The sequence below is a fragment of the Diadema antillarum genome, unplaced genomic scaffold (assembly GCF_040938485.1).
Source record: "Diadema antillarum isolate AM-2024a unplaced genomic scaffold, OU_Dant_1.0 seq00000657_RagTag, whole genome shotgun sequence".
Classification (NCBI taxonomy): domain Eukaryota; kingdom Metazoa; phylum Echinodermata; class Echinoidea; order Diadematoida; family Diadematidae; genus Diadema; species Diadema antillarum.
The window spans coordinates 421,784-449,234 of record NW_027271569.1 but is presented as its reverse complement, the minus strand read 5'-3'; the positions used below and the strand labels follow the sequence as shown (position 1 = coordinate 449,234).

Below are 27,451 nucleotides of genomic sequence, written 5' to 3'. Positions count from 1 at the left end.
TATGCATATTACCACCACATTTGCAGCATTCACACACTGATTGAACATTTAAAAATTATATGTGTGCTTATGTCAACAGAAACAGAGAGATTCAGTAGGTTGTCATAATACCAAACTCAATTAACCAGATAACTCTCCAACACAAATGATATACTATTTCCACTTCATGTATAGAAAACTCAGAGAAACAGAGAGCTTTTAGACTGATGTTGTTACCATCAACATTGCCCATTCGACATGACTGATCCAAATGATGTCAGCCCTAACAGCTGTATTACCCAAATGGCATACCGCTGAATCGATATAATTTAACATCAATAAGTTGACAAAGTCAACCATTCAACTAATCTTGTGTGTGTACATGCATTTCCATTTTACTCTGCTCATTTACGATTGCATTTATTATTTCATTTTTTAAATTTGCATTAGGTTAGCAGCACGGTTATTCTGAACACAGACATCTGGAAATACACTTCTCCATTTTGGTTAAATGTGTACCTGAAAGACAATGAACGAATGAGAATGCTTTAAAATTTGTCTTTATTCATATACAGCATGTAATATACATGTACATAATTATATTTACTTCATTGTCTTGTCAGAAACATGTAGGTGTACATAGAGTTAAGAACATAAAGAAATTATATCAATGATAAGTTTGGAATTGCTACTTTTGAAATGTCAATACTTCCAGCCATGTCACCTTCCCACAAAATAATACTGGGTAAATGTCTACAAACAACTAATGACAAGAATTAGCCTAGGTTAACCAAAAACAAAAGTTCAGTATTCATCTGCAAAATTGCTACTTAGAGCGTAGTTATAAGCATGTGAATGCACTAACATATCAACCAAATATTTATACATATTATACAACCACTTTAAGTTTCTAGTTATTTTATGGCAGTAAAATTGTGATCTCATGTTGAGTGCATGAGATGACACTTCTGCTCCATTTCATGCAAACTTTCATTAAAAATAAAGCACATCTGTAGTTATAAGAAATCTTTAAAAATCCATAGGCTTCATAGAGGAAAATCAAACAGATAATACAATATGATTATTGCAAGATGAAAGTGCAAAGTCACAAAATACTGAAAAACTTTCCAAATTATGTTTAGTACAAGAATTACAGTATGCTCTAAAAAAATATGAAGTGTTTTCTGTTACATATTTATCTGAAAATACTTCTTGCTACTGGAAATCAATGCTCACTCTTCATGGATGACCTTCAAGCATCCAAAGTACAGTCTGCATACATTGTATCATTCATTTTAATGATGTTTCTAAAGACACATATAATAGCGTATCATTTACTTTTTAAGATGTTAAATCCAATGTCAGGTCATATACAAGCATCAAGGAAAAACAGTGCATTTTTTTAAAGAGGTACACTACTAATGCCATTACTGTACATGAGAATTCCTTAATATGGTGTGGGCTTGTGTACCTTGCTCATTTTCAAGTCAATCACCTAAATTCATCCAATCTATTTAGGCCTACTGACTACCAGTGTTAAGTCTGTACTGCTAAAACTCTATGCCGTCAGATGCTGGTTAAAACCAGTAAGAATGTGGGCATTATAAGATATAAATGTCTACCAAATTACAAGACCAACTCAAGGTCTGATCATATGTCCAACATTATAATGGATCACTCATTTATGAAGACGCTTAGTATTCATATATTGTCAATCTCACTGAGTTGAATGGTGATGAAATCACACGCCAGCATTAAAAAAAAAAAAATGCATACCGGTAGTCTGTCACTATCAACTATCACTATACTGTCACTATCAATTCAAGGATCCCATCATCAAAAATGTCACCATGAAAATAAAATGTTTACTGAATGGTTTTATACTGCATTACACCTTTCCCACTACACACTATGATTATTTTCTCTTATTTTGAAGCAAGTAGTATTTATTTTTCAACTTTTATTTTTTTTTTCTCTCTCTCTAGCATTCAAACTTGTACTGGAGACTCTCGGAGATTGCATAATCTCCGCGAGTCTCTATCACAAGTTAGGACAATTGCTACATGGCACCTGAAACACTAAAAAACAAACAAACAAACAAACAAACAAACAAACAAACAAACAAACAAACAAACAACAAACAAAACTGATTGGCTATGGCCTTGTTGTTACCATGGTGACTGCAACTATGGCATGTTGCAATCTTCATTGTGTGTCAAATATTAAGCCTGACCATGATGTGGGAAAGGCAAAAATGCAGACCAAAGCCGATCTTTTCGCTACATACAGGAAGACATTGTTAACTTAATTAGTGAACGTGATTAGCATGTATTATTTCTTTTCACAGGACCAATTCACAGGAGCAATACCCACTATAAATAATCAACGCGGCGCTCACCCGATAATCGAGAGCCGCTTTAGCGGCCGGAACACTGCAAAAGTACAATGTACAACAAAATTCAATGCAACAAACTCTTCATATTCAATTTTCACCTCTTAATCAGAACCAAAACTGTCTTACTCGGGACATATTCAAGCTGAAAAAATAGCTTCAAAAATCAACACTATATAAATTTTGCCAATTGCATAATCAAAGTATTTGCCGTCTGGTAGGAGCATGTACAAGTTTGTGAGACAACACACATTAGGGCTGCATCATGCCTGCAGTAACACCGAGCACTCCATTTCAACTCGCACAAGAGCAGTGCAATGAAAACATGATCACGTTATGAGAGTGCTGACTTTTTTTGGTACATAGTATTGAAAGTTCACAGGCATTGTGACTTAATGCAAAGTGTGTACTTAGTTCCATGTGGGGTGATTTGCATGGGTCAGCACCAGCCACAAAGCTGGGCACCCGCTTCAGCAGGAATGGGAGAGAGGCTCGCCTCCCCATCCTCTCTCGTTCAAGTGGGGGCCACTTTACCGCTTTGAATGTCACTGCAGTACCGGTATGTACATGCAAAGGAATATCATAATTCATGATTCAGAGTTTAATGCCCAGGTTATATAATTCACATTAATAATGGCATAGCATATTGTACAATAAATCTGACAACAGGGGATGAGTTTTCTTTCACACAATTACTAGTGTGCATATAAAAATAAAACATTTGTTATTCATGCTAATTGTGCTGTATGATATGTCATGCAAACATACTGTGCCACTTAAAATACAAAAATATGTGCATGCTCAGCACTGCAATTTCTAAACATCATGCATATATAATACATCTTCCTGCAGCACGCTATCTTAATGATACAAATGGATTATTTCAAAAACACACACAAGTTGAAGACATGTCAACGTCCAAAATAGGGGCATAAAGTCCACATATTTACCTGTAACATATAATTTCCTTTGATTTGGGTGCTGAAGACATCTCCCTCTTGTTTCTATGACGACAGAGCATCTTTTGTGCAGTATTGTTGCCTTAGCAACAAGATTTGAATATGGACCACCTCAACCAGCTTCTGTGAACCCATTCTATTTTTGTTCATGACAACAAACAGCATTTTCCAAATAATAGTCGTCACCAGTTTCGGCAGCTACCTTTACGAATCCTCCTAGTACCACAGTGTATAATGTTAAACGTCATCTTCTTGCGTAGAAACAGCAGCAACATCATGAAGCTGTGCCTTACAACATCACAATAAAATGAAACACACACATAACAAATAAAACAAAAATTGTCTATTATTCTTTATATACAGCCACCGGAATGAACCAGCTGAGTTGGCTCACACTTCGCATACCCTGTTGTGGTATGCTGCTAACGGGCAGTATGCATAAAAAAGTAGCAATGGCTTGCAAGCAATATCTTCAAATAAGAGCACAAGCTTGTCAAGCAAAATGTCAAGCTCAAGCAATTGCTTAAAAATCCATAGGCAAATTGCTTGTGGTTTCAACAAAAGCGATATCACGCTTGTGTGAACACTGTTCATCGTAGAACAAAGGTGGGTTTCGTATGAGGTAATAACAAAAGGTACAGTACACGTGTGCAGGAAGCATCTTCCTCACATGGCAGTAAAAATCTTCAAACAAGATAAACACTTACATAGCCTTATAGGTCCACACACTCACAAAAACATTATCATATCAAATTACAACACACAAACAACACACATGTAAGCACACAAACCACATACACATACATGTACAGTGGACTTGGTGAAACCCTATAACTTCCCTCACTGTTGCCTGGTCGTCAGAAGTCAAGTGGAGTGGAATGGAGTACAATGTGGTCTCCATGCTCTCCACCAGTATCAGACATCCTCCCCGTATAATTTCACACTCACATAGGTAAATCCTAACCATAGGTGTCCTAACCACTGAGCATTTTCCAGGGGCGGATCCAGGAATCCCGTAAAGAGGGGGCGCCTTTACAAAATTAAAGAGGGGTGCATGCACCCCTCCCCCATTGTTTTCTTTTATTCTTTTGTTTTAACAAAAAAAAAAGGGGGGGCTGCGCCCGGTGTGCTCCCCCTGGATCTACCACTGTTCTCCTTGTTGAAACAAAATAGTTGAAGATGGACGTTGTGCGTGTTATGTAGTCGACGGTAATTGTGTCCATGAGGATAATTATGATGACAATCCTAGTGTAATAGAGTAATGATGGTACAATGTATTTCAGATAACAATCATTACTTTGTTGTAATAATTGTTGTCATTACCGATACCATTATCACCATTCCCACAAGCATCATTCTATGGTATCACTCCAACTTTCTATTATCGTTGAATGTTTCCTGTACATGTCAGTACATGTACATTCTCAGTTTATTCTACCCTCCACAACTTTGGCTTTTCTCAAGGTGAACACGCACATCATGCTAATGTGCAAATGTTGCATTCAGCACAAGCTCAAACTGGTTTGACAGAGCTTGAAGAAACGTATGAAAGCAATTGCTGACAAAAACTAGCAAAAGGTCCATTTTACATGTATGTTTTTTAATAAAGCAACTGCTTCATTTCTAAGCAATGCTCATTTGTAAGCATACTAAAATCCAAGCAAAGGGCTAGCACCAGCATTGGCATTCTTTAAGCATACGGCCCAATAACCAGATAGTAAGGCAAGAATCTATAGGTCAAATTTCCAGGGGGCCTCCTAACAGTAATTACCGACCAATAGTTCTTAACTCGGAAGGATTATTGCTCTATGTTGCTCTACAAAAACATACATATACATAAATGATATACTTAAAGTAAAATGAAGGAAATTGAAAACAATGAAAACAATTTCTTTGATAATGGGCTCTAAAAGAAAAAAACAATGACATTGTATTGCCACTCAAACTATACAGATTATGACAACATTTGTCAACAAGTAGGTTGGAACGCTTTTCCACTTCAAAGGCTCTATTGGCACAATTCTTAACCCGTTAAGGACGGACTGATTTTGCTAAAACACATATTTCTCATAGACACCTGCCCATGTATTCTCGGGACTCATCTTCAACAGTTAAAAAATGGAAGTGAAACTGACTCTCTAAGCATTTTCACTTGAAAAGTCTCTCCATAGATTGAAGAAGTTCACATCACAACAATTTCTGAGGAATGTGAGGATGGGAGTGGGTTTTTTTATCGCTAAAGGGTCCAAACAACAACAACAAATCAAACTTGAATATGGGCATACACTACCACACTGCTGAGTAATTTTTTTACAGCAGCAAAGTTGCAATCGCATTTTGACTGTCATAAAGATGTCATGATAAAATCATGAGACACATGATTACAGACTAAAAATAAGCCAAAGCATCACAAAGTACACTGAATATTGGATTTCTGTTTTCGAATAGACAATTGATATGATATCATTAGCTGTGGATGTTCAGGCTGTATATCTATAACAGGCCTTTGTATGATCTACAAGTCCAATACATATAACTCAATCTGTCTTGTGGTCCTAAAACATGAAAGCTTTACATGCAGTACACTGAGGGGTCAATTGCTCAGCCCCCTGCATTACTCTTTAGAATTTACATCATTTTTGTGTTCATTTCTTCTTCTTTTTTAATGCCTCTATAGGCAATACATCTTTTGTGGTAACAAAATTCTTCTACATGGATGACCGACATCTCATTATCAAATTGAGTGCAAGAAGGCACAACATCCTGTCTGCGCTGTCTATGGCCGAATGAAGAATGGGGTGTATGTTCCAGGCTCTGGTTCTGGGCACTGTGTGGAGAAACAAAAGGGGAAAGGGGAAAAGGAGAGAGAAAAAAGAAAACAGTTTTAATGCTCCTTAGTGACACAAGTCACGATATTTTCCTGTAGGGGTTTTGATGGCGACACTGACAGACACTGAGTACCGTAAATACACAAATTTTTGTGACACATTAAATTTTCGTGCATTTCGAGCTACATTTTGGCAAGCGTGAATTCTAAAACCTGCAAAAATATCTTCACAATTTTCTATGCACGTTTTGAATGGGTCCACAATTGTTCAGAAAATGAAGATGCTCACCCTTCTCGTGAACTGGTCTACACATGCCAGGCGGATCCTCTCGGATGCTGCCGGTGTGTAGAGGGTGAAAGGGCCATGGACGCCCTCATCTGCCCTGGCTGATGTTATGGCATCCTTGATGGCAAAGAAGACACAGGCTCCCAAAAAGAGGGGCGGCTCACCGACAGCCTGTTGAAGGAGGGGCGGATGCAAAATGACAAATCAAATGTCAATACAGTGGACTCTTGTTATAATTAAGTCCTCGGGACCGGCAGTTTTCTTTGTTGTATCGAAATTTCGTTATAATCGACCAAATTAAGAATAAAAAAAAGAGAGTGGATAATGTTGTGGCCTGAATTTTTACTTCATTGTATCTGGAATTTCATTATAACTGTGTTTGTGATTATGGGAGTGTACTGTACTGGTACCCTCTGGTACAATACTGCTGGCTATTTCAAACACAGCAACACAGCCTTGTATACTACCACAGTATAGAAAAGTGTCAAAATGTAACCGTGCATCACAAAACGAACAAAAAGTTGCACGCACTGATTTTGTTTGAGGACTGAAAATAGGTGAAAAGGATCAATTTGGTCAATCTTGACTTTTTTATATTTTCTGAAAGAGCAAGTTTTCTTCTACATTATGCTATAATTTGGTATCATAAAATGAACAGGAAAGTGTGTTTTTAGCAGTTTATCGCGAACACTTTTTTTTAGAATAATGAGTCCCCCTTTCATTTCTTAAAAAACCCTGTGCACACTCTTCACTTTCAACTCTAATAACTTTAGAAAGGATGATGCTACTGCTTTGAAAGTTGGCATTTATCATGGACAGAATGTACTCAATTTCAGCTTAATCTGATAATCCCTTCATTGTGGTTAAACCGGTGGTTTTCGTCCTTTATTTTGTCCCATTCATTGCACAGGTAGCACAGCTTGGTGAAGATTAAACGCTTGAATAGACCCTGTGCTTCAGAGCCTCTTTTCTCAGTTCACACTTTTCTGGAGTGTGTGCTTTCTTTTCAATATTTAGATAGGTTAGGAGAATCCATTTGATATGAGTTATACATCATTTTAAAGCTTGAGGTCTGCTCTTTCAGAATATGCTCTTGAATAAAAATCCATGTCTGGCGACTTTTTGTTTGTTTTGTGGTGCAGGGTCCCAAATAGTTTGCAGTGTCATCTCACATGGGGGGCAATAAACAGCAGATACATCTAGATCAATTCTTTTTACAAGTTGCTCCATGGAAAATGCTCTTATGAGAACTTTCACAAAAGGTAATGTGCAGTAGACGATCCTAATAAATTGATCAAACTAAATTACCACCTCTGAAGAGTCATAATCTTGGCATACATGTATCTACATGATAAACTGGAATCCAACTGTTACTTGAAAAGAAAGTAGAGTATAGCAATAGTACTCATTTGTAATTGATGCTTATCATAACCTTATACTGATATTTTTAAGAATAAAAGCTTGGCTTACCTTGGAAGAACAGATGGTGTTGTGATTGGGAGCGTTCTTGAGGAGAGTAACGTTGAACTCGGCGGGGATGTCTCCAAACCCAGGAATCTTGTAGAAGCCAGGCCCCCTGGTCAGTAAGAAGCCCTTGGGAGTCCACCGGTGGTCCTCCAGGCAAGACAGGCCATAACCCTGGGTGTAGGCTCCCTCAATCTGGGATTAAAGGGGGGGGGGGGGACAACACAAAAATGGCACAATTTAGAGTAGTCAGATGGCGTTTCTACTTCCATCAAAAATAAAACAAAACAATGCTATAGTACAATTGCAGTCCTGCAATTTCTACAGGATTGATTGGAGAATAAATGAACTTATTCAATAGAGAGCCATATTATTTCAAGCATGGTAATTGGTCAAAACGTGTCACATGGCATTCTACTTCTTTCGCGTACAAAGTAAGTGATATACCACTCTCGTGATATCACGTTGTGATGCGTACAATGCATAGAAATTTAAAAAGAAAAAAATATTTTCAATCGGATATTTGTAAGGATGAATTTGCCTACATTTGGACCTAAATCGCAAAAAAAAAAAGGTGAATAGTAAGTCGTTTCATGTCCCTACAGATGAGGATCTCAACACCAAGAAGGCCTTAAAATTAGCATAAGAAAAACTACTTGGATTTGCAAAGTATTAGGGGACATATTTGGAGAGGCTGACCGACCTCTCTGATCTCGATACGTTTTTGAGAAAAATTTTATGCCATCAACTGAAAGGAGTATAGGATAAATTATAGGAAAAGACCTAAAAGAAAGAAAGACCCTAAAATACGGAGTTCAGCATCATTGGATGAGTCTGACCTGGATATCACAGACAAGGTGAAATTTCCACAATCGAATTATATGTTTCAGGCCATATTGGGGAATTAAAAAAACAAGAAGGTATGGTTCATGTTTAACCCGTTGAGGACGGACTGATTTTGCTACAACACCAATTTCCCATAGACATCTACCCGAGTATACTCAAGACTTATCCTCCACGGGTTAACGTAAGCAGAGCTGCCAACATTAGGATGATAAAATCCAGTAGATTTCGCGGCGGTATGATTTTGTGAGGGAGCGGTGGAATGTTGTCGTACGCGGGTAGTTTTGTGTAGCATGACACGATTCAGAAACATTTGATAGTACACCTGTAACTGTCAGTTGTCTAAGCCATCCAAACTGTTTGCTGATAGATTAAATGCATATTAGAGAGATTTTATGAATTGTCATTGACTAGAAATATACTTCAGGCAATACAATAGATTTATGTTAAAAGAAAATAGAATTTTAATAAGCCCAAAAACAGCAAAATGGACATGAAATTGATGCAGAACTCTGACGAACTAGACCTGACAACACCACATGGGTTGCAAAATAAAGTTTTCCTGGACATCAAGACCTATGTTTGTAACCGTGGAAGGGAAAACATTCCTGGGATGAAATCTGACAATTTCACGATTGAGAAGGACATCAGCACTGGCCTTATATATAAAGTATACATGATAAAGACTGTCTTTCAAAAAATAACACAGAGGATCAGGATGAAGAGTCAAACAGTGGCAGGATGTATGCGATTCTGAACAGGAATTCGTGCCCCATAATGGCATTCCAGACTTAAATGTATGTCAGGAAACTAAACCCTAAATGCCCCTGATCTGGCAAAGGCCCAAACCCAAAGCTCCCACTGATGGTTCGATCTTCTTGGTATTTCAACAGCCCACTTGGAGTTATCACCATCGGAAACAAGCTCAAGTTGAAAGCTCAAAATGCTGGATGCAACCAAGTCTATACAAATCACTTGATTCATGCAACAACTATGAATGCATTGGACAGTGCGGGGTTCCAGTCTAGAGACATCATGGGCGGAAGTGGTCCCATGAGTGAAACAAGCTGAAAACACTGTAGCCGCACAAGCGACACAAGAAAAAGGGAAACAGGCGGGATCCTCGCCCAAGAGCTCTACTGTGAAGGCATGATGACCACAACCACTTCTACCACTAGTTCTACATCTACTTATGAAGGGAAGACCAGATCTTTGACAATGAGTAGCAGTGAGACCAGTTGCGAGACTGAGACCACTTACAGTCAAGAAACTGTGGCTTACAGCGACAAAGTATTAGAATCAGTTCATCGCAAATTCATCAACAACAAAGCATCCATAAGCATTACCATTTCCATGCTGGATGCAACGTTTACATCTACAATCAATTTCACCATCACTTTCACCTGTAAATACTACCTTGAAACTCCATGACTGTAAATGCATTATAGTGTCTGAAAATGGATTGTTTCATATTCATGACTGTGTTTGGATTTTAATTAGATCTAGATCTAGGAGTTATATGGATCTATGCTCAAGTTTGCAGCAAAATCATGAAATGTGGAATCTCATGGACCTTTTGGTAAGTATGAAAAGATTTGTCATTTAGGATGGAAGTTGTATTTTGATCATTTATCTACACTTTGCCATCTGATTCTCAATATACGCACTGAATTCACTACTAAAAATGAAATGATCAATTCAATGTTTGTCTATCATTCATCGTTTATTTGATCTAATGTTAGACTGCCATTTCTTTTTATTTTTCATTCATCACAACTGGATGTGACGCTACTTTATAAAAGAAGTAGCACATGTATCCTGTTGTGCGAGAATGTTAAGTGCAGTGTACACTCGGTGTCTTTAGATGGTGAACATTGCGTACTTGCCTCGCGTACTCGGCCTTTACTAATCGTAGATTAATATATTTAGGTCAAGTGAAATGTTGGCATTTCCACAAGCATAATTTAATTGTAATCTGCAGAGGGATGTGACACACATGTTCTGCACATTATCCCTCTAACTCAAATAAATGAAATTTTTTGGATAACTCACAGTCCACAAATTTTTATCTTTCATATACCATTGCTCATTTACTCAAAACTTGTTGATTCACTAAATAAACTTGGTTCAAAGCGATACAAAGGCAAACTTCCTTGGAGAGAATCGACAAACGACAAAATGACATCAATGACACACACACACACACACACACACACACACACACACACAAAAGGAAGTCATTTCAGAATAGCTTTTGGCACATCTGACAACGTCTGGGATGTCAAGGCGAGCTCTCACCTGGCCGATGTCTATGGCCGGATTGATGCTGTTGCCGACGTCCATCACGATGTCGGTGCGCAGACACCGGTGGTCGCCCGTCAGGCAGTCAATCTCCACCTCGGACACCCCGACCCCGTAGCTGAAGTAGTGGAAGAGCTTGCCCTGATTTGTGGCCCAGCTGTAATTCAGGTCGGGTGTCCTTTATAGGAGGTGCAGAGTAGAGAGAACAAGAATTCATATCTCTTGGATTCTGAATGCCATTATCAAAAGTCAAAACATAGTCTCACAAGGGCTCAACGTTCAACTTCCACCACTTGGAATCTGCTTGCAATACAACAAAAGGGTCGACAGAGATACTTGTCTGACTTAGGCAATTTGCCAGGACAACGAATTGTTTCAGAGTATTTTCATATCAAATGTGTACAATAACTTTGATCTTATGCATGCTACGAATTTCATTCCTGAAGCACACTCCCCACTCAAGTACTGGGTAGGTAGAACATTATGCACTAATCAGCAGAGCCTTAGCAATTGAATTTTCCAACAAGCTGCATGCGATTCACTCAAGCACAGTAAATTGATGGATACTGCCATGGGCCTGATAAGTTGATTATAAAAAACTAGATATATCGCTACGGCTACTGATATGCCTCCGCCATAATGCATGGTTCTCCTAATAGGTCTATAGTACAATGTCTTGACAATGTGTGATGACAGTTTCACACAATTGGCAAAATATTAAAATGACAGGTTTGACACAAATGTGCTGAATGTTCACTTTCCTAGAACTAGGTTCAATTGGATGAATGATTAAAATGTCAGAGTGCAGGTATTTGGGGAACTGATGATTTTTACTTGACTTTTGACCCTTTTATAAGTCTATGCATTGAGTAATTTTGAAGGTATTGAGAAAAAGTATAATTTCAGTATCAAATGGGAAAATAGCATTATCTAAACCTGGCCTTTGACCTTTGACCTCACAGTTCCAAAGAGAATCACTGTTAGGTTGAACATGCATAAATATGTAAGTTTCATGATGATACCTTGAGTTACTTTCAAGATATGGAGGAAAAAGTGCAATTTAGCACTTCCACTTGACCTTTTACCTTTTGACCTTTGACCTTTTGGCAAGAAACTTCCCCCAAAATATATATTGGGTAATACATGCCATACATCAAGTTAAAAAAAAAAAAAAAAAACCTTCAGGCATATTGCATTTTAAGGAAAGTGGTGATATTTTGAGGAGCTGACCTTGACCTTTGACCCCCTGACCTTTGACCCATGACCCCCAACTTCCCTAGATAATCACTGCCCATCGGTACAAGCATATATACTAAGTTCCATGAAGATACCTTGAACCATTTGTAAGATATGGAGAAAAACATGAAATTTCAATTTTTTTTTCACAAAATAACCTGTGACCTTTGACCTTTGACCCTAAAATCCACACAAAGTATTATCCCCTAAGGATATACCCTCATACCAAGTTTGATGTAAAACCACCACATGGTTCTTGAGATATCGACAAAAACAAAACGGGACGGACGGACGTACGGACGGACGGACGTACGGACGTACGGACGGACGGACGGACGGACGGACGGACGGACGACCCGAAAACATAATGCCTCCGGCCACTTCGTTGCGGAGGCATAAAAATTATGTAGCAACCACGGTCAGGTACAATGTATGCTCTGAGACTTCAGTAATTGCAGCAATTTTTTCATTTTGATTTTGTTTTTTGCTAATATTTTGCATTTTCATCATTACTCAACTAAAATTCTGTTATTACAGTATCATTTCACATATTACTTACTTGTAGAAACCTGTGGTGGAAAGGCTGACCCTATCCGTGTATGCAGCATTCACCTAATGTTAAAAGAGAACACACTAAGTCAATATGCTCATAAAACATAACAGCAGTAGAGTCATAGAGAAATACAAAAGGTATTGATGCAAAGTATACTAGGTGGCACTCTCTGGAGATATGGCATCTGATCGGTGTAAAAAACAAACAAACAAACAAACAAACAAAAACTAAAAAAGCTGTCTCATTTGATCAGTGGCCAGGATGTTCTTGCCCTAATCCCCTAGGCATCAGAGTCCCATTTCATAAAAATTGTTATCAGTGACAACTGCCACATTTCTATGACAAATTTACTCTCAGCAAATCAGATGCAAGAATTTCAGTAGCTTACAACAGCTATCATAACTTGTCACTGATAACAAGTTTTATGAAACGGGGCCCAGGTGCAATGCACTATTCTTCATTCCATTTGTTAAAGGGTCGGGCTAATTGCATTTCTTATTAAAGTGATAAAATAATATGGATGAGTAAAGCTCCGAGGGATGCATTACTCAATGTGCGGATGTAATAATCATGTTTGAATCAATGATTTCATTGGATACCCCCTAAAATGCAGCCCTTCTTGGTCCAAATATTCCCACGTATCTCACTCATTGCCAACCTATATGAAGTACAATCAATCATGTAATTGTAGATGCCATGTGAAACCAGTGTGTTTTCAGGACTTACCCATTCATCCCAGTTCCCCTTTGGGTTGGCGTGCATGAATGGCTCCAGCCGCTGCAACAGTGTCTTGCAAGCATTCTGGGAAGAGAACACATATAGTGTACATTGTCAAATCAATCTATAAAGGAGCCTACAGACAAAAGACTTCTAAGGAACATTTCTTTGAAACAAAGCTTACGTTAATTGAGCAACATTTTCGGAAGCAAAGAAATAGGGACAGGATTCATTCACCTCCACCAAAAGTGATTGTTATGGCGCAGAAAAGAGTCTTTCCATCTTATAAAACATCTAGCAGATATTCTCCAGAACAGGAATGGACTTATTATCAATCCATGTGGCACTTTTTTTCCAATTGACACCTCACAGATAAAAGAATGATGATCAAATTCTGAATAACCACAACACAACGCTCTACAAACTTGTCTCAAGATGGCTAGGGCCCCAGGAAAGTTTCTGTGTAAAACAGTTTTTTATCCAAAAAAAATAAATAAATAAAAATGAAAGACTATGAACAAGAGTGTGCATGGATTGTGCATTATGCGCCTCAGCTGCAAATGTGAATACTTCTGCCGAAGTGTAGTCACAATAGCTTTCAAAGACTCGTATGAAAACAATACACAGTAGACGTTTTGTTACAAGCAAGGATAAGATAGCGCATAAGGTATTGGCTGTTTGTTTATAATTACTCTAAAGGTTCATAAGGAGCTACAAAAGACAATGCCCAATCAATGGATTAAAATGCAAGCACCTCTGCACATACCATATAAATATCAAGCAAAAACTCGCACCACATCAACTTTTACATCCATCTTCAACATAACGCAACTTCCGCGTCGCTATATTCCATACACAGGCACAAGTACCCATGACACTGCACACAATACCCATTAAACACCACACACAGTACCCATAACACCACAAACGGTACCCATAACACCACACACAGTACCCATAACACCACACACAGTACCCATAACACCACAAACGGTACCCATAACACCACATGCACTACCCATAACATCACATACGGTACCCATAACACCGCAAACAGCACAGAACTCTGCCATCAGACACACTGACCTCCACCGCCTTGCCGTTGAGGTCCGACCCCGTGCTGGCTGCCGTGGGTGAGGTGTTTGGCACCTTGCTGGTGTTGGTCTCCGTCAGCTGGATGCGCTCCTCCGGGATGCCCAGCGTCTTGGAGGCCACCTGGATGATCTTGGTGTGGAGGCCCTGGCCCATCTCAATGCCCCCGTGGGTAACCAGTACTGAGCCATCGGTGTAGATGTGAACAAGGGCTCCAGCCTGGTAAAGTAAATCATAGTACACCATCAGCACACTAAAACCACACACTGTCATATTACATTGTCTCTGTAATATTACACTGACCGGTATTGCAACATATTGGTGGAGACAAATTCAATATGGACTGGCCTAGAGGGGGGATACGACATTTACTGCCTGAACTAGAATTGTATTGCCCAGGTCGAAGACGAGGACAAGACCATTCGAGCGAGAGAAATTAATGTCATATCCCCCAAAAAGTAGCCAGTCCATATACTTGTTATTACCCATTTAAAGCATCTTGAGCAGAAATATAAGTAAATAAGAATTACGGTATGTTCCAAAGACTTCTCATGGCTTGCATGAACAATTCATACTGTGCTATTAGAATGGGAGAGGACATACATTTATTGTAAGATTATGTTAGTGGCAAAGGTGAAGGTTACAACATCTTGTATGAGAGTTTCTCTCACCTGATTAAGAGTAGCCAGAGTGAAAGAAATTCCAAACTTTGTCGGTGTGATGGCAAGTCCTCTCTTCTTCCATCTGTTCTCACTGGAATTTCAAGAAAACAAATTTTATAGTTTCGCTGAATCTGCATTTCCAATCAGAGGTAATGTATGATCAGAGCAAATACATGGAATGTTGGCCAATCAATGTATTCAACCAAAAATGTTTGTATATTGTATGTATATCTAAAGGTATAGTAGGGTGAAATGAGATGTTATAAAATGGGTTCAAGAATGTAGCCAATTGGAAGTGCTGAAATGAGTCACGTGTGCATGAATTAACTTCTCACTAACATGCACAGCCTGACGTCACAATGTTTACACTAGCAGTGCGCACTCAATCAGTTGTTACAAGTGCGTCGCGCACTACTATACGCGCTGTCAATCCTGTAAACAACTTCTAGTTCGGGCTGCCGGCCGGCCTTTCTTGTGTGCATAACATGTGTGGCGTATGTATACTCTTATACGTACGGTACTTATATGTGCGGGATTTCCGAGTGCGACGTGCGTAAATGTTTGGGACGAACATCTTCGGACATCTTGACTCTTGAGCGAGTGCTACATGTAGCTGACTGGTATTGACCCACAAAGGTCCGTGAAAAATGCTGTTAGTTTTCGACCCATTTTATAAAACAAATGATGCACAGGATTATTTCGTGGCATTAGTGGAGATGTAGCGCACTCGAGGGTATTTACAATAGTGAAACATGCACGAGGCGAAGTGCATGTTGCACTACATTGTAAATACCCGAGAGTGAGCTGCATCTCCACTAACGCACTCTATCCTGTGCATCATTTGTATACTAACACCTCTCTGCATCATTGCTTTTCGAACATAAGAAATACACTGTTTTTCAACCTTTATCAATCCCACACAAGGCTACGATCCTGGTAAAATTTCCTTCCCACAAAGTAAAGATTCTTTTTAAAATTGGTCATTCTTAGGACAGTCCATCAACAAGAAGCACCTAATATCTACAACATCCCTGTAAAAACATGAACACAGACCTTGCAACCTTTCTGACTGAAAAATAGAGATGATTTGGCTCAAAAGTAGGAAAGAAGGAGCAGTTCCCATATGAGGGTGAAGCAAAATTATCCAAAAAAAATAATAAAATTGGAAACTCCTGTTAAAACAAGAGCCGGAAATGGTCAAAATTCAGATTCTTTCCTCCAAATTCAGTATGGTTGGGAGGTCTGCAAACAAACAAAACCCCCCCAAAGAGTTCAAAGGAGCTCCCAACCTGTTGAAGATGTCCACATTCCTCCTCCTGGTCTGGTAGTTGCTCTTCTGCAGACACTCATCCCAGCAGCGCTGGAGATTGGGGCCAGTTAACGTCTGATTGCATGGGGTGATGTCTCCATCACGGTACATGTTCAGCTCCCGCACCTGTTGCCATGCAAACCACATCAGTCGTATTAGCCCACCCACTCTTGAGTTGATCACTTATGTTCAGTTTAGAATATTTGCTGTTTGTTTTTGTGTTTTCATTATTACAATCTTTTCGAACATACATGTATGTAAAAATAATTTGACATGAAATCATATGGTAACAACACATCAATTTGGTGACTTCAATACATGATGTAGCTTATTAGCAATATAAAGAGAATTTATGTTGAAAGAACAGTCAAGGAGTATACAGTATTACTTCTCCAGTCCTACCACACCCCCTTCCCCCTCCATGTAACACTGACGTTTGGGGTAGCTACGGGCAACCTAACTCCATACAGAGGGACTTGTACACGCAAAAACCTTCCGTTCATGCTTACAGGTATCGACCAACCTTTTGTTGTGAGATGCCACACTTGTGGGCAATATCTGTCATGAAGGTCTCACAGATGATCATAGCTTGGGGACCACCGAAGCCTCGGAATGCTGTGTTGGAGGGGAGGTTGGTCTTGCACAGCCGGCCTTGGATACGAGTGACGGGGAATCTGTATGTGTTGTCGATGTGTGAGACTGCCCTCTCCATTACCTGGAAGGAAAAGAAAAAGCAGGGAGTAATAATTACAAATCATAGACTGTGAAAGGTACAACGTTGACAACAAGGTGTCACATTCTTCGGATGCATTGTACTGCAGTAAGTACTGGCTGCATTGATATTCTTTATTAACACATACTCATGTGGATCATCACCAATATTCTTTGTTAGGGAGCGCTCAAAGTCTCATCTTGTAATCTTGTAATCTTGTAAACCATAAGGATCTAAAACAGTACTGTACAATCTTAGGGAGAATGAAAACAAATTAGAGAGGGATGTACAGATGAAAATCCATTTATCTTCCTATAAACGTGATTCAGGGAGGACGTACGGCTGCAGACAGATCGTGGCTGAAGCCAGCGTTGGCGTAGAGATCGATGTCCAAGGCTGTCAGGATGCCCTCGCTGGTGAAGCCGACTTTGTATCGTCCTAGGAAGGGGTTCCTGCCTCCTGTACACGCCATGTCTTCATCCCGATCCAGCATGAATCGGACGGGACGATTCAACCTTGGTGGGGGAGGATCAGAGGGGGGAAGGAAAAGTGACATCAAATACTTATTTCATACCATGCCTTTTGGTGCATGTAACAATTTTGCCTCCTGGAGAATACTGGTACAAACATACATGTGAGCATTCATTCAGAGTTCCATAACGACAAAAATAAGAAATGCCAAAGTTTAATAGATTGAGATGAACACAAACAAGCATTTTTTTTCCCATTTTTTTTTTTGCTGGATGTGAATTGATAAATCATATGGTTACCATTGATAATTATTTCATTACCACTCCAAGCATGCTAAAGATTCTCAAACAATACAGAAACAAATACTGTTCATTTCAACCACAATGCACATGACAGCTTTCTGATACAGCCACATGAATGACATATTGGCAAGCAACATAATGATAGTATCTCAACAAAGCATTTTCCTTTGCAGAGACAAATGAGAGAAATATGTGAGAAATTAGCTGCATTGAGTGGCTTGAAGATTCTCACATTATAAGTCACTCAATCCACACAATATATATTTGCTTCACGATAAGATCTTTTTTGTTCCTACTATCACATTTACGCCCAAGCATGTTTGGATGTTTAAAAATCTTCAAATTCCACAATACAACGTTAAAGTAAAGTTGCTCTTTATTGACCCATTCAGACATGAGTGACCATTAAAATCGAGAGGTGAGACTGCCTACTTGCATGCTGCCACCGCACAAATGGCACCCAACATGGAACTGCGACTCTCCTTGCCGCCAAATCCTCCTCCAATACGCTTTGTCCGACAGACGATCCGATTGAACGGAACCCCTAGTGCGACGGATGTGATTTTCTGTCAAGCAAAAAAAATATACGTGCACATGATAAAAGTTGATAAAACCACATGAATGCGCTTTCCTGTGTTTTCACTCACAGTATCGACTTTGCATAAAGAATGCTTTGTTGTGCTAACTCAGAACATTAATGGCTTGTTCAGACAGAAAAATTCTACAGCTTAAGCATTCAGTATCAAATTCAATTCAGATAATTAGAAAAGAGTTATTCAAAGGTTTTATTGCTGACCCCAGACCCCTAATCTTCAGAAGATAGCATTCCACCGAAATTTGCTGGAGCATGTCATCCCACCATGCAGAACATTTTTCTGGCATGAAAGCTGAGAGAATTCTGGTGACTGTTTGTCATGCTTGGAATGTGAATGAGGTCTCCTGATATTTTACTGCAGATCCCATCTGTGACCATTGATTTTCAGCACATCTGGTTGAAATAAATTCATCATCTTAAAAAAATGTAAATTGGTCGGTGCACAGACAGGAGTGACTATAATCAAACACATCCAAAGAAATGTACCTAAAACAGAGACTGCAAGACTAAAAGCACAGAGGTAAAGGAGACCTATACCAGAATTTCCATTCTTATAGGAAGAAGCCAAAAAGATATGCCACACAAATTAATATTCCTACATTCATTTTTTTTTTTTTTTCATTTTGGATGATGTTCACTGAAATTTTGACTTAGAATAAAGTGTAAATTTACTTGCCCTTAATGGCAGGTCTACCATCAAAGTATCCTTATGGGTTACGATTGAGCATCAGTGTCTCTTACATTCAAACTACCCAACCTCATTCCTCTTCCCCTCTCGTCCCTCCCCCCTTACCTGGCACTCCGTGGGATGTTGTGTGGAGGAGAAGATCTCCACCTCTCCATCGTCTTCCCGCGGGATGGCGAAGGCGCACTGCGTCTCCAGGTAGAAGTGCTCCTGACCTCCGACCTTCATCTCCCCCTCGATCACGTGATCGGACTTCTCCAGCGCTTCCTGGATGTCGCCCTTTTGGGTGCCCCTCGTGGAGGAGTGGAACGACTGTTTGGCGATGGCATCCTTCATGGGGTTAAAAAGCATGAAATCAAGAAGAATTCAGGTGAAGAATTAAAAGAGAGCAATGGTTAAAGATCACACTCTTGGTGGCAATACCTTCATTTCTACTTTCTTAGACAGAGAGGTAAATAAATGGCAATGGATGAGAACTGTTAACATCATATATTTCGCGAGGTTTTTATATTTGTTAATTTGGCGATGCAGGTACTATCCATGAATTTATGAACATGCAAAAATACTAACTCTGATCTTGACATGAATGCGACGTGCACTTATACATTTCTTTGTCCATTGCTGTACTCTAAGATCGCAAACTGACCACTCGCAAGAATGTTCAGAAATCCCAATTTACGCAAAATTAGACTCACTAAATATATGTCATATGCAGTAATACATCTAGCACCATCTCGGATGGAGGCAGAAAAGAGAAAACATCATGGGGTGTTCATGATGATCCCCTTCATCATCATCTGTGCTGTAGTCATTCTGTGACGACTACATTATATTCACTGTACATCAAGCAATTCCAACTGAGTTGAGACTGCAGAACTTTTTACAACACATATGAATTGATGTTTCAAATACCAGCATGGCACAACAAACACACACACACACACACACACACACACATAATTATGGTAGTAAACTTATGGTGATTTTGTTGTTTGACTGTCCACCTAACTTCTCCTCATTCACGTGGTATTAATGTCTATGATGGAATACATGTACAGACAGTGGGGTGGGGGGGTGCATATAGGACCAGGAAAGGGGGACAATCAATGGGGACAGTGGGCTGACCTCGATGGTGATGATTGCATCCAGGTCTTCGTATTGGACCACCACCAGCTTGGCTGCCCTCTGGGCTAGGACCTGGCTCTCAGCAACGACTGCTGCAATCGGCTGCCCAACGTGGTGAACCTGCACAAACACAGCAAACAAAAACAAAAACTCAGAAAAAAAAAACAAGTTCGACAATCTTACATTTTATAGGTCTTCTGATTTGTCAAAATAACCTATACTAATACATATGAATCCTAGAGGTCTGTCTACACAGTTCTGACAATTTGTAAACATTTGAATGGAACATACAACATGTGAAAATAGACTTACATAAGACATCACTAAAATCAATACGTAACTTTTACTGTGAAAATGACACACATGACACACTACCTATGCCAACAGACATCCGATAATGAATGCTCAGTGACATGCTAATATAGTATGCAAAGTATGCCTATTTCATGCTAGTTTTAGTCTATTAACTAAATCTAAACCATAGGTTTGATACAAACTACCATTGTGAATTTTGGCTATTGCTTGAAATGGCGCACACAATTACATGCTCTACATGGAAATATGATGATCATGACGTGTACTGTAAAAGTGGATAATTTCGTGTTAAAGATTTTTTGCGCTCAGCCAGGTAAGCTGAATTTCACATGTTCTTAATTCTGCGGAATAAAGACATTAATACTGGAACAAATGGAATGCAAAAATAATCGAGTGCTGTTATTTTCACGCTAGCTTCTAGTTGCATGAAATGCGCTAAAATTTCCACTTTTACAGTATTCACTTCGACAGGACTGATCTACATCAAATTTTGTACAGACATTCTTTAAGGTAATATTTGAATCATCATGAAGTCATTTTCTGCAGTAAGTGATGCGCAAGCTTTTACAATACCTCTGACGTTGGTAAGAGCTCCTCGTCGTGAAAGACAGCACCAACATGGTTGGAGCCAGGGACGTCTTTGGCCAAGATGATATCATGGACACCCTCCAGCGACAAGGCACTCGTGGTATCAATAGATCTAGAACACGACAAGAGATCAAGAGGGTTAAAGAGTCTGTGCTTTGTCTGGTGCCTGCCACTCAACAACTACATCAGAGTGAACAGCCGACTGCAAGTACATCTATACAGTGCATATCAAAAAAAGCTACAATGTAATCCCAGTTTAGAGGGCTACTGTCTCATAAATGTCACCTATGGAGGACGCAATGTTGGATAAAAGGAACTCTTTCTCTTTGCACTGATACCTAATTGTGTTGACAAATGTCATAAATGACTGGGCACATTAATTTTAAAGATAACAACTACAAGTTGCACTTTTTCCAAGTTTGAGCATTATCATGAAGGAACATTGAGTGTCTCACTGAAATGGACGAGATCTGTCAGTGAAAGTGATCAAATAAACAGGTCAGCCTGCACAACTACAGGTTTGAGTTTAAGATTTCCTCTTACCTTTTATGGTCCATAACCTTCAACATAGCCATCTGTTGGTCACTCCCACAAAGGCCAACCCACATGATGCATTTTTCTCTCTTCATATTCACGACACTGTATGTTGCTGTGATCTATACGTTGAATACGAATAGAGAAAAATGGATTGTGTGGGACGGGCTTTGTCGGCATGACCACGTTACTGGACAGGTGGCCATGTTGAAGGTTATGGACCATAAAATGTAAGAGAAAACCCTAAACACAAATCTGCAGTTGAACAGGCTGGCCTGGCCTGGCACCTCAAGACAAGCTAATACGAGAAAAACATCATACTTACGTGATCTTTGCACGGGCCCTCTGGCTAAACACGAAGGCCATGTATAGTTCACCTGCATGGAAGTACACAACGTATGTTACATGGTCACCATTCAATGGCAAACTCCTTTCACACTGTAACAGTAAAAAATGTTTCATTCATACACACATTGATGAGGGTGTTTGGCACTGTCACATGAATGGCCGCTATAAAAGATACCAGAATATTAGTATGGCTGGCCGGTCTGGTGGTGGTGGAGGAAAGGAGGAGGAGGAGGGGAACAAAGAGAAAAAGACAATGAAGGAAGAGGATGAGATCACCCTAAGATGTGAATACTGTAAAACGAGAAATGTTCGCGTGCATTTTAATTTCGCGAATTTCGCGAGCGCCAAGGTTCGCGAAATTAAAATGCACGCAAAATTTCTTATCTATATTATATGCATTGAATGCAAGAGGCAATTCGCGAAAATTTCTTGCCGCGAAAAAGGCTGTCGGCTCCAATTCGCGAAAATTTCGTGCCGCGAATATATCATGTTTTACAGTAGTCAATCTATACATGCCGGTATGCTATTAATTACCTCCGCCAAGGGAGGAGGTTATGTTTTCATTACCCTTGGTTTGTTTGTTTCGATAGTTAGTTTGTCCGTGTGCAAAATAACTCAAAAGTTTGTGCACGGATTTGGATGAAACTTGCAGGAAAGGTTGAGAATGTCACAAGTAACAGATGATTAAATTTTGGTAGTGATCCCAGAATATTTGGGGAATTCATGAAGGATTTTTGATATTTTGGCAGGTAGGGTCAATGAACTTGGGAGGTCAAGCTGCGCATTTTTGAGGTTTTCATACGCGCACTAAAGTGCATGCTCCATTTTCTGCTAGGGTGAGGCACGCCGCGCAGCTGAGGGTTTATGACGTAACAAAGGCTTCTATATTGGGAAATTGGGCGATTTTTCAGCATGTATACCTATGGGTGGAAATAACTGATCTCTATGGAAGAGCCCAAAGAGCTTTTCCCCAGCGGTGGAGAGGAGAAAAATCTCTTTGGGAAGAGCAAGATCATTGGTGGAAAGTAGCTGCTTGGCGGATGTCTGCGCTCTAAGAGTGCTTTTCTAGTTGTATATGTGACCTTGCAGTAGTGGGTAGCCTAATACATACCGACACTTCTTTAACCTGCATGAGAAGCTTGCCCTTAATTGCTTTTAAGTCATTGATGGTTACAGTCATTATTTGGCATCCCTGTAGAGCTAACACCAAAGGCTCACTACTACAAGAATAGCTCCTTTACCAATTATGCAGAATTTGTATACAATATCTACATATCTTCACCATTCACAGAAAGGCATGGCGGCTAAAATATTTTTTGTTTGATGTTTAATTGCAACCAGCTTGGTTTAAACTTTCATGCAGAATATTCTGATCGAAATGTTTGTCCCTATAGGCCCTAAAGTGAAATTTTTATTTGGACAGCACTTGGAAACCTCTCTATAGTAAGCCTTTGAAAATAAGCTGCAGATACCAGTACATATTTACCCACAATACTGGGCATATCATCAATGTAAATGGCTTCTCCCGTGGTCTGCTTCAGGGCTGACTTGTGGACCAGAGGGCGCCCAACAGGATCACGCTTCGGCTGCCCTGGGGCAACCTCCTGCCGTAAAGAAACCAAACAAGGTGAAGGGGAGGTGGGAGTATAATTAGTTCTCAATTCCATGGCATCAAAAACTCTCACAGAAAGAAAACAAAATTATTATCTTTACTAAATTTCACAAGGGTAGTAATAAGTTACCCAGCAGCTTTTATACATAAACATGTACGGCACACATATAAGACAGGCAAGAACTTTATCAGGCAAACTTACTTGGACAGATAAACTTGTTTGCACTGTTCTTACCCTCGCCCCGCAAATCTGTTCTACCTCACTCATTTTCTGCTCAGTCAGTGCGTATTTCCTGATTCCATATCTCACTTGTTCTTATGTGCTACAAATGGTATACTCTAAGACATCCATATACATTTGCCTTCAGAGGCTGCCCTTAAGATCAAATATCGTCAAAGATGGTGATTTCTTGCATTACTTTATTTTAGTATTTCTTGCATTGCTTTATAAATTCTATGTAAATGACAGAAGACTACAAAAAACTATTTCTAACAATAATAAAAATATAAATATTAAAACTCAAAAAATTTATATCTGAACAAATGCGTTCACACACCTGATAAAACTGGGTGCCATTCACTTCCACGTGCTTGAACTGTGATGTCGCACTCTTGTAGCTAGATGATACAGTTTCCATGCCAACAGAAGACTGGTGGGGAGAGACAAATAAATGGATACTACTAATGTATAATCAGACGGCATGTGTTGACTTCCTGCTTGTAACAGACTAAATCTTTTAATTCTCTTATTCCAGTATCAATCAATAACTGACACTGCTTGGAATGCACATATCCTCAAGAGAGGGAGCACAGAATTATACACCTTGAGAGATTTTAACCTAACTCTGCTCAGTCCATCTATACTTCTTGTAGCATGCTTTGGGCTAATATGACAAAAATCCCTCCAAAAGTTTCTCCTCAAAGCATGACAAAGAAATCTCGAATGAGCAGAAGCAACAGAACAAGCATTTTATGGATCTCAATAATACGAGCAAGTAAACATTGATTACAAGACACTGGACAGTAAGAGGACTGTCCAATGGGAATCTTCAAACAAACACAAAAGTAGCCACTGGTTTACCTGGGTCACGGCCATTTGTTCCAGCACCATGAGATAGAACTTGAAGAAGAAGCTGAGTGTCAGAGACCTGCGGTACGCCTCCATACCCCCAGGGGCTCCAGGTGGGAGGGGCAAGTCATCTGCCAAGGAGGAAAAGGCTGTGTCCAGCATGGACTCCTTCCAGTGCCTGCAGAGGCAGGGGAGGGGAGGAGAGGGGAATGTATAGGAGAGAGAGGATGTTAAGAGAGGAAGCATACAAATATTTCTAACTAAAGTATGACCAAAGGGAAAGTATGATCCATGATGCACCAGCCTATAGGCAAAAGCCCTTGTGATACGGCAATGATAAATGGTATGGATAATCCGTATTCATTGACATTCTGATTGACTATACGAGTGCAGTGCCTGTGGACAGAGAACACCAAGTGATGCACAATAATGTACCAATGGGCAAATAAAGCATAGAAATGGGTTGTGATAATTACACCCAAACAACTGCTTATCAAAATTGATCTTGTGTCGTCTGAATTTTCACTACATGTTCTGGGCCAATTTTGCATCCACTCAATTCACAACGCAAAGAGCTACTTGATGCACTGATCAATGGGGGTACCATTTTACTTTGTACCCTGTATAGGCTGCATCCTCGCATAATCTAAAGCTACTTTGCAACATGATGGGGGGAGTGAGGAGAATGGTCAATGCAATTGTCGTCCAAAGCATCTGCATCACAAATCGAAAGCTCCCTAATGATGGCAGGGGGAGTACAACACGTGTGATGAGGAGAGGCATGTGACCCTACAAAAAAACAACAACAACAAACACATTTTCACGTGCCATTCTTTTGTCAACGGGTAACCCATACATGTCACAACTTACTTTCCGACCAGTTTCTTCATGGTCTGCAGGGCCAACACCGTGGTGGCCGCCATCCCTCCAAAGGCCAGGGTGATGTCCTTAATGATGTCCGTGCCTTCTTCAAAGACCACTCTCATACCTGCATTGACTATGGCGATGTCGTCTTCTCGGCGTGGTGACTGCTTGTAGGCGTAGAAGTATTCGTTCTGCATAGGAAATTGAAAAAAAAATGGATGCAAACAAAGAACAAAACACAAAGTCAAATCTGTTTGCAAGACATTGACCCATTACCTTTAACTACTGTAATTTCAGGCAATTCACAGCTCAAAAAATGTCAATCCTTCTTCTGTGATGAAATTGCCAGTGGACAGTGCCTTGTAATTTCTACCCTCCCTACCAACTGAAATTACGTCATTTTAACCACAGTTCTTTGGCCTTTGACCTTGTTAGATTTGCCCAACATCTGCTGGTACCATGGCCTGTCTGCATTTCATGTTGCATAATTGGGCAAATTACCAAGAAAATCCATTCAACAGTTGTGTTGGGTTTTTTTTTTCTTCATCTGCAAGAACAAGACCTGGGATAGACAGACAAATAGACAGTTATTTTACATCTGTAAACCATATTATTGTCTTATCAAAGACCATTCAGAACAGAGGCACAAGAGAGAATGATTGCATGCTGCCAGTTCCTCTCAGCACTGAGACACACAGTATTTTTGATGAAATATCTACTGCATGACAGAAAATTCTGAACCTTCTGACCAAGATGTGTCACTTCTGTGCTCCATAGCATCAGAGTTGGTCATGCATAGGTATACCATTACAGGCACATGTGTCTGTATCTGGATTCTCTAGTTCCCATTCTCCTCTCCCCCATCCCCCCCCCCAAAAAAAAAACAAAACAAAACAAAACAAAATTAACACATGAAATAAAGATATAGAAATCTATAAAGTACAATCTGACCTTCCATTTCTTCATGCACAATTCATCCCTTTCCCCTTGACCCCATCATTCCTCCATAGATATCTGTCCATCCACTCACATCCACTCATCCCTCTCCATGCCTTTTTCTTCCAATGCACTCTGCCTGAGTATCTTACAATGTATCACCTAACTGTCAATATATCTAATACATAGTCATTCCTCCATCCCCTCCCTCTGTAACCTCCCCCATAATAATGATAATAACGATAATAATAATAATAATAATAATAATAATAATAATAATAATAATAATAATGATAATAATAACAATAATGATAATAAGAATAAGAATAATAATAATAATAATAAGAAGAAAAAGAATTAAATAAGCATAAAGAAGAAAGTGAAAAGAAGAAAGTAGAAGACTGAGGATAACTTTCTAACCTGTTGGGTGCAAGGAATTGTGATTGACTTGAGTATCTCCTCTGGCTGGATGATGTTCCTCCGATAGCCTGTGAAGAAATTCTCATCCATTGTGACAGTCCGCGTTCCTTTTCGATGAAACATGCAAGAAAACAAAGAGGGTCATTCTTGTGAAGAACAGAATGATTAAATCTATGCAAGAGATCACTTGTAAAGGTTTCTTGCCCTTGTTGAAACTCTTTAAAGGGGATGGCTAGTAACTGATCAGTGGGAATC

The 27,451-nt window shown here is 39.5% G+C and overlaps 1 protein-coding gene across 1 annotated transcript in view; it reads right to left on the bottom strand.

Moving 5' to 3' along the window:
* Positions 1–5,320: 5,320 nt before the first annotated feature.
* The window catches only part of LOC139736584 (xanthine dehydrogenase/oxidase-like), a 54,621-nt gene continuing 32,490 nt past the window's right edge, over positions 5,321–27,451 (bottom strand). The window contains exons 12-32 of the mRNA XM_071647331.1: positions 27,197–27,303; positions 25,847–26,031; positions 24,989–25,154; positions 24,465–24,557; positions 23,782–23,899; positions 22,273–22,324; positions 21,399–21,525; positions 20,511–20,630; positions 19,494–19,715; positions 18,538–18,671; positions 17,673–17,847; positions 17,144–17,335; positions 16,601–16,746; positions 15,321–15,402; positions 14,644–14,868; positions 13,567–13,641; positions 12,847–12,899; positions 11,049–11,229; positions 7,914–8,102; positions 6,447–6,614; positions 5,321–6,157 (exon numbers count right to left, since the gene is read on the bottom strand). Of these exons, the coding sequence (XP_071503432.1) occupies positions 6,107–6,157; positions 6,447–6,614; positions 7,914–8,102; positions 11,049–11,229; positions 12,847–12,899; positions 13,567–13,641; positions 14,644–14,868; positions 15,321–15,402; positions 16,601–16,746; positions 17,144–17,335; positions 17,673–17,847; positions 18,538–18,671; positions 19,494–19,715; positions 20,511–20,630; positions 21,399–21,525; positions 22,273–22,324; positions 23,782–23,899; positions 24,465–24,557; positions 24,989–25,154; positions 25,847–26,031; positions 27,197–27,303 (2,861 nt within the window). The 3' untranslated portion in view covers positions 5,321–6,106. The remainder of the gene's footprint in view (positions 6,158–6,446; positions 6,615–7,913; positions 8,103–11,048; positions 11,230–12,846; positions 12,900–13,566; positions 13,642–14,643; positions 14,869–15,320; positions 15,403–16,600; positions 16,747–17,143; positions 17,336–17,672; positions 17,848–18,537; positions 18,672–19,493; positions 19,716–20,510; positions 20,631–21,398; positions 21,526–22,272; positions 22,325–23,781; positions 23,900–24,464; positions 24,558–24,988; positions 25,155–25,846; positions 26,032–27,196; positions 27,304–27,451) is intronic.